Source organism: Crinia signifera, chromosome 5 (assembly GCF_055691185.1).
Source record: "Crinia signifera chromosome 5, ASM5569118v1, whole genome shotgun sequence".
In the NCBI taxonomy this organism is placed as follows: Eukaryota; Metazoa; Chordata; class Amphibia; order Anura; family Myobatrachidae; genus Crinia; species Crinia signifera.
The window spans coordinates 107,982,293-107,990,527 of record NC_139221.1 but is presented as its reverse complement, the minus strand read 5'-3'; the positions used below and the strand labels follow the sequence as shown (position 1 = coordinate 107,990,527).

At 44.1% G+C, this 8,235-nt stretch overlaps 1 protein-coding gene across 6 annotated transcripts in view; it reads right to left on the bottom strand.

Annotated features, from left to right (window-relative positions):
* Positions 1 to 1,173: 1,173 nt before the first annotated feature.
* The window catches only part of KIAA0319 (KIAA0319 ortholog), a 40,863-nt gene continuing 33,801 nt past the window's right edge, over positions 1,174 to 8,235 (bottom strand). For all 6 annotated transcript variants that reach the window (XM_083187830.1, XM_083187829.1, XM_083187828.1 and 3 more), the window contains 6 exons: positions 7,787 to 7,946; positions 6,049 to 6,191; positions 5,266 to 5,388; positions 4,027 to 4,117; positions 3,450 to 3,541; positions 1,174 to 2,188 (listed from right to left, as the gene is read on the bottom strand). In XM_083187830.1, the coding sequence (XP_083043956.1) occupies positions 2,010 to 2,188; positions 3,450 to 3,541; positions 4,027 to 4,117; positions 5,266 to 5,388; positions 6,049 to 6,191; positions 7,787 to 7,946 (788 nt within the window). In that variant the 3' untranslated portion in view covers positions 1,174 to 2,009. The remainder of the gene's footprint in view (positions 2,189 to 3,449; positions 3,542 to 4,026; positions 4,118 to 5,265; positions 5,389 to 6,048; positions 6,192 to 7,786; positions 7,947 to 8,235) is intronic.

Below are 8,235 nucleotides of genomic sequence, written 5' to 3'. Positions count from 1 at the left end.
TATCTCCCCCTCAGCTGGGGACCACTTGGAACATGCCTGTAACACACTGCTGTCCTCTCATACAGGAGCTCAGTGTGTAAGCTCTGCGGAAAATGGCCGCCGCCATCACGGAGCGCCTGTCCCCCATGATCCCCACCTAGCGTGGAGCCGGTTTCAGAGCGCTCCGGAGCCCAGGCAGCTTCTTAAAAGAAGCTGTAAGCGCTGCACAGGGAGGCCAGACAGCGTCTCCCCTGTGCACAGCGAGCTGACAGGACTCGCTTCTGTCAGCTCCTGCTGCGCTGTCAGTGTGAGGATTCAGTGAGAATCCTCACACTGTGCCTACCTAGCTAGTGTAAAAGTTAATAAAATAATAAAAACCCTAACTAACTCTAATCCTTCGGCTGCTCCGGCAGCCCTTTAAAATAGCACCCACTCCAGTGGGCACCTAACACGAACTGAGGAGTCTGGGATGCAGAAGGGAGGAGCCTACCCTCCAAAAGCTTTAAGATAGGTGCCTGGCTCCTACGGACCCTCCTACATCCCAATGTTGAGCTGTGTCACCAGGACCATTGAAAGAGAAATGTGACACATGACTGTCAAAATGCGGCTGACTGGCTAAACAATCCATCAGCCTATCTGACAGTGTATACACTTATTGGGCCAGTTGTAATGTTGGACAAAGTCCACCCCCAAAGCAAGTACATATAGCACAATTCACCAATATATCAGCATCATTCAGAAGAAGTGCCCACGATATGTCCGCTGTTTAGTTGTATTGGCCACCCAGCATTAGTTTAAGAATTGGTTGCAGCTGTAGCATGCATTATTGTAGGACAAATGTCTTAGCATGGGCCATTCTGGGAAATGAACGAAGTGTCCAGTCATGTGCTCTTCTGTTTTACAGCTCTATAATTTAATAATGCTATTGAATATAAATAGTCATTGTACAGTAGTCCACTTTAATGATCATTGTGTGAATATGCTATGTATCAGACATTACATCACAGTATTGCCATGCAATAACCAGCTACTGTGCAATTAGTTTATTTGGAAAATAGTTGAATTATAAATCGAAGGATAATGCAGTGAAGTAAAACCATATTTATAAATAAAGGATAATAGTAACTGGGTTTAAATACTCTGAATTTCATTTAAATTATCATAGTTTGAAATGTGCAAAATAACACCAGAGACTTAAGTGGTAACAGTACAAACTTTTACTGAAAAACACCGTCCATTTTAGCAAATACCTCCATTGGATTACACATGTTTGTATTAACATTGTAGACATTGAAGTTATTCACATTTACATTTATATAGCACAATATTATGAACATAAATATGGAGATTTCCCTCACATATTTCTGTAGAAGTAGAATGTTCAGCTTAACAAAATATATAATAAAGTTGATTATACTTCATAAAAATCCCCTTTTGTCTGATTTGTCTCACATGTGCTTAGCCTCTCCAGGATATTAGGAAGCCATCCATTGTCATTCTGAGAGGTCAATTTATTAAAGCTTCTAAAACTGAAAACTGGTGATGTTGCCCATAGAGCAGGCATGTCCCAACTATCACACTATGGCCCTCCAGCTGTTATGAAACTACAAGTCCCATCATGCATTGCCACAGTTTTACTACAGGTATTAGGGAATGCTAAAACTATGGCAAGGCTGTGGAGGGTCACAGTTTGGACATGCCTGCCCTAGAGAGGCCCCTAGATAGAGAGAATCTGGTTGCTATGGGCAACATCAACTTTTTATACTTTTTAGAAGCTTTAGTAAACTTACTCCTTAAAATGGATGTGGCCAATGCATTCAGAAGAAGCAATGTAACAGCACATCAAAAATAATAGTTCTTCTAAAATAACTTTATTAACATCAGTTGCAATGACATCCTTACAGATATTTTAATAAAATGTTTAAGTATGCATTAATGTTTTAAAAATCTGTAAGGCCTCAATATTTTCCATTTTGAGTGCGATCAAACACCTGGTCCTGAAAATCCATTTCTGCTCTCACTAGCTCAGTTTATCTGCACTTTGAGCTAAAGTTAAAAGGTGCCCCATTTTTGAGGGCTCCGCTACTGAGATTTTTTGGGTTCTCATGTTCCACCTTCTCTCGACTGAAAATTGTATCTTGCTCACTGTCGAACTCTGACTCGGATACCATAAGACTTGAGTTGTGCTCTGTGCTCCTATGTTTTATACCTGTGAAATAGAAAGATTACAGGAGTCATGATTATAGCACATGGGTCCAAGAACTTATTTCGGATGCCACGCATTCTCACTCAAAGACGGGTGCTTTTTCAGGTGTGTTTTTTCGGCTGAAAAATGAATGGGCTAAAAGCAGGGCAGTTTTGAGGGCATTGGGAGCCCTAGGCAAAGCAATGCACTGGGGTCCCTACTTCAGCAAAAAAAAAACCATCACAACCTCCAGAGATGTCTCTCCACCTGCTTATCAGCCAACCAACAATTAGCATTAGCTTAAAGCCATTGGGGTGGTATTCAATGCCGCCGACGCAAGGGTGGCTTGTTTTTGGCGAGGATCGCTGTAAACAAGCCATCTTTGCTGTTTAACCACCGTGCCAGTTGCTCGCCCCATTCAACGTTCCAGGTGACATCTGTCCATCAGAGGACAGCAAGGATTCCCCAGAATGGTGAGGTTCCCCGCTAATGCAGCGAGCCCACTGCATTTAACCGCAAACCTTGCCGTTTTGGTGGCTGAACTCAATGGGGGGTATTCAATGTTCGGGTCACGGCAGACAAGCTTGCTCGCCTGCCGTGACCCAGTCCCGTTCTCAGTCAGCTCGACCGAGAACATGCAGGCGGGATTCAATGTCCCGCCTGCAGCGGGGCGAGAAGGGGGCGTGGCCGCGAGTTGCGGCCGGGAAGAGACGAGCTGCCGGCTGCTCACTTCCCGGCTGTTCTCGGCAGAACGAGCCCGACAGCTAGAGATGTCGGGCTCGTTCTGACAGGAAACCCTGTTCAATGCTGTCGGGGAAGACAGCATTGAATAGGGCCCGTCGAGCATCTCCCCCACGGGAGATGCTCGACGGAGATTGAATCTCCCCCAATGTCTCAACCTTGCTGGAAAAGGCGAGTGCAGGAGGATCACTTGAATACTGACCCACGAGCTATCGGCACTGCTCGCCATCACAGCTCGTGACAGAGCATTTAATACCCCCCCCCCCCCCCCCATTAACTGTTTGAATGTTTCCCAGCAGCTCTGATTTTGTGTAAATCACAACCAAGGCAGCCAGGGAGCAATCTCTACGAGTCTCACAAGACACTCCGGAGGCACCAGCAAACCCCTGCTTGAAGGCCCCTAGAATTTGGGGCCCTGGGGTAGCTGCCCAGTAAGCCCATGCGTTAAGATTGCCCTGGCTAATAGGACTTGGCCTCAACTGTTAGAGAATTATTGGATAATGATTAAGTGCTAATAAGTTATCTGTAATGTCTTCATACATACCATACTTTGGTCTCAGTGCCATTCTTTCTTGCTCGTCAAAGTTATCCAGGATTGTATATTTCGTTTTTTTCCGTATTTTTGTCCTTTTTCGGCTGAAGTTAAAAAAAATATGAATTTAATTTAAAAACTGAGGTACAAATGGGCATATACTAAGTATGAAATGTAACTAAACGATCTGTGCCAACAGCAAATTTTAATGTAATCGTTTCAAAATGAATTAGCCAGTTGTGCAAACTGGCTATAAGCTTGGGAGATCCAGAAGATTGAATAAAAACCTCATGAAAACTCCAAAAAAGTAACTTATTTAGGTTCTGACCACCAAATTCATATTTATTTTTACTTTTGAAACTACAAAACAAAGCTAAGTGCCAACAACATATTTTCTATATAGTGCTATACACATAGTCACTAGTAATGTGACTTATTTATGCTTTTATTTGCTGTTCTTGAGTCATCTGAGAGAGAACTGACAAATCATGTGAAGATTTAAAACAAGAGAACTGTGTGTTCTGTGCTATGAGGCCTGACATTTGATTATCTAAAGTTTAGATGGAGATTGCCTTTGTATTTTGTTTACCTCTTGTAACAGCAAATGCAAAACCATGTTAGACCCATCAAGATGGCAACCAAGGCAAATGTGAGCACACTGATATAAAGGACACTCCATTCTGTAACACAAACAAACAATTATGTAAAAAATCCGAAGGGATGATACTAAAATATGTACGATAGCAGTCCGCTCCAAAACAGCATTATTATCTACCTTATATGAAGCAATAATCTATAGCATGTACAGGGCCGAAACTAGGGTTTCCGGAGCCCGGGGCAAGGCAGTCATTAGGTCACACACAGTCATTAGGCAGTCATTAAGGGACACACACCAAATGACTGCCTTGCACCTGGCGCTGGAGGCTGGGCGACCCCCCCCCCCCCCCCGCTGCCAACATACCTGTGTGCAGCCAGCGGGGGTCCGGGGAGACTGGTGTAGGGGCAGCTTTCACTCCGTCTCCAAGCGCTATTTGCCTTGCGGCGCGGAGCGCTGATGACTTTGAAAAGGCTTGCCGGACGCTGATTGGCTCAATTCAGCCAATCAGCGTCCGGCAAGTCTTTTAAAAATCTGCTTCCCGCCTACTGCCCTGGACATAGCGCTAGGAGACGGAGTAAAAGCTGCTGCTACAGTGTACAGTGTAGCCTACACCCGTCCCCGGACCCCCGCTGCCCGTCCCCGGACCCCCACTGCCCGGACCTCACAGCGCCCGGTGCGCCTACTGTTACAGTAGGTGGATTAACAGTCTGATGTAGCAAATACCTGTGTTACAATACAGGGGTGCCATTAGACGGGGCCAGATGTATCAAGCTTCAAAAAGTGATAAAATGGAGAGTGATAAACAGTCAACCAATTGGCTTCTAACTGCAATGTTACAGGCTGGGTTTGAAAAATGACATGTAGGAGCTCATTGGCTGGTGGTTTATCACTCTCCACTTTGTCACTTTTTGAAGCTTGATACATCTGACCTAGGAACTGTTCATTACAAAGACCTGCAGCTCTGCCTTTGCACTTTCGGTTTCATTTGGACTTAACAATTGATTGTTGTATATACTCAACATTATCACAAAACTTGTTGACTGTACTGCTTTAATTTATATTTTGAACATTTAAATAAAGTTTTTTTTTTTTAAATGGCTTGCAAATACAAATAGAACATGGGATGTGATTAGGAGGCAGAGGAAGACCGTAATGTGGATAAGTGCTAAGTTGTCTGGAATGGGAACAGTAGTTGGGCAGTAGCGATTGATATTAATACAATGTACTCACCACAATTGCTCTCACCATCACTTATGTAACGCTGGATCAAGTTCTCCATCCAAAACGCATAGCACAGACATGATTTTGTGATTGGATCACAGTGTCCGTGGCCTGAACACTTCAAAAGACAGACTAGTAGAAAGAGTATTTAAGGGTTAATATTTTTGCTGGCATTTTGAACTTATTGGTGGTAATTCAGTTGCGTTTGGTACCTCCTGCTGGGCATCTATATGAATGGGCACCTGATAAAGCAAATCAATAGTTTCTCCATTTGGGTGACAATACTTAACATGCGTGAAAGCAATGTGTTAACCAAGCTGCTAAATGGATCTCAAGTTCATGTCTGGGCACCTCAAATCCTACTTTTGGGCACACTATTTTATTCTCCCACCATGCCCTAGTGGATAGAAGGGCATGAAATACCGCCTGTCGGCTCAAAAGGAAACCCCAAGTCAAACTGTTGACCTTCCCCATGTCCACTGTCAACCTTTAGGCATGTCGACCTAATGCTTGTTGACCTAGTGACCGTATCTCCTTCCACTATAGTAAAGCAGCAAAACTGGGGAGCCTTGCTAACAGGTCTGAATTAGGCCCTTTGTAACACACACACACATATAGGTCCTTATTCTGGTTGACTTGCAAGGATACAAATTTTGCAGCCTCGTGAATCCCCCAGAAGCCGCCCATACAGCCATTCCGCCCCCTGAACCCCCGCAGGCATGCAAATGGTTAATTTGCATAATCGTCCACCCCCTACATTTAGTACAAAACAATGTGCGATGCAAGTCTTACCCGCAGCATCTACTCTGATCACCTTGTAGAGTAGGAAATCTGCCTTCTCCTTTAGCAGCTGCCGCTGCAGTGTACGCGCTACTTCTGCTGCCTTTCGTATTTTAAGGGGGTGACCGCTTTGGACATAGAATAAAATGACAGTGCTGTTGTGGAGATACAAAACAGACGCAGTCATATAGAGGTCGGAAATGCAGATAATGGAAATGTTAAGCTTAAAACATTGTAAAAAAAAAAAAAAAAATTCTCTATAGCAGTGGTTCTCGAACTCGGTCCTCAGGACCCCACACAGTTACGCTTTCTAGGTCACCTGACAGGTGCACTCATTACTCACTGGCACATTTAAAAATATCCACAAGTGGAGCTAATTATTTCACTTGATTCTGTGAGGAGACCTGCAAAACATGCACTGTGTGGGGTCCTGAGGACTGACTTTGAGAACCTGTGCTCTATAGCAGTGGTTCCCAACCCTGGTCCTCAAGTACCCCCAACAGTACACGTTTTCCAAGTCACCCTGCAGGTGCACTCATTATTCAGACACATTTTAAAAGATCCACAGGTGGAGCTAATTATGTCACCTGTGATTCTGTGTGGAGACCTGGAAAACGTGAACTGTTGGGGGTCCTTGAGGACCAGGGTTGGGAACCACTGCTCTATAGCAAAGTAAGTGGAACATTGGCGCATATCGTACTAAGGCTGGGGTAGCCAACCCTAGTCCTCGAGAGCTACCAACAGTGCATGTTTTGCAGGTCTCCTCACAGAATCACAAGTGAGCTAATTAGCTCCATCTGTGTATCTTTTAAAATGTGTCAGTGATTAATGAGTGCAGCTGTGCAGCAGCTAGGTTGTCTGGAAAATGTGGACTGTTGGTAGCTCTCGAGGGCTAGGGTTGGCTACCACTGTACTAAGGTCACTAAAGTGTACATGAAAACATTAGACACTGCTTCATACATACAAATAGATGGACAGTTCTATAGCTGAGGTTGCACTACTAGGGAGAGATCTGCTGAACGGTAAATGTCCAACCTCTTGCAAAACTGCTCAAATACTGCTCAAATAGAGCAAGTTTTGCCCCAAACCATTTGTTCTTTTATATTCTAGAAAGCACAGTATTTCCTATTGAATTTAGTTTTAGTGATTTGCAACTATCTTGACTGGTAATGGAAAACTCAAATTAATATAAATGGTAAATTAATATTTTCACATTTATTTCAGTGTGCCCTTTAAATTCGGGATACGGTGATTTGGTCTACAGCATAATGGTCGACACCATTAGGTTGACATGCAGATAGGTTGACATGGCTTTAGGTTGACAGGTCATTAGGTCCACATGGCGAGCGCATGCGGTGCTACGTTTGACTGTCCATGTCGACACGACATGTGCCAACAGGCAGAATTTCATGCCGTGATTTTTGCAGTGATGGGGAAATGGCATGTGCGGCCTCTAAAACAGCGAGGCTCACGGCTAAATGCAGCGTGCTCCCTGCAATAGCCGTGAGCCTTGCTATTTGGACATTGAGGATTCCCCCAGAACGTAGGGTGAGCCGCTGGTGTGGGGGTTAAACGGCGAGGATCGCTTGTTTTCGGTGATCCCCGCAGTTTAAGCCCCCCTCCCCTCCAACCCTTCCCCCCTCACCCCCTTCCCCCGGCCTCATTGAATAAGGCCCAATGTCTGTTGTTAAAACTTTGCAGCTAATTCACTTTTTTATATAGAAAACTGAAATAAGTATTGGCAGTATACCTTAAATCTGAATGTGCTTGTATCTTCTGAACCTTCATGTCAGAGTCGAGTACATTGAGAAGGACGGCCAGCTGCCTCACTAAAGTGTCTTTCTGTTGTTCACTCAGCTGTCCGACTGCCACCTCTAGGATCAGCTCTACCAAGTTCTGTTTCCTTGGATCTTTAAAAATAGATAAAATATCACAGAAAGGAAATATAAATGCATAATTCTACAGATGCTTCTTACATAATACTGATAGTGAGCACAGCTGAGAAGAGGGTTCCATCTGTTTATCGCTGTTCTAAATAAAGCAGCACTAACCACCACTTTCCATGAATAAGACACATGGGATGGGATGTAATGCTGCTCGAACTCTGATAGTCCTTTAAAGGGGCAATCATTTGCAAGGCCAAACCATGCCTTGTAAGTTATTGCCCCTTTAAAGAAAAAAAATCAGAGTTTGGCACAT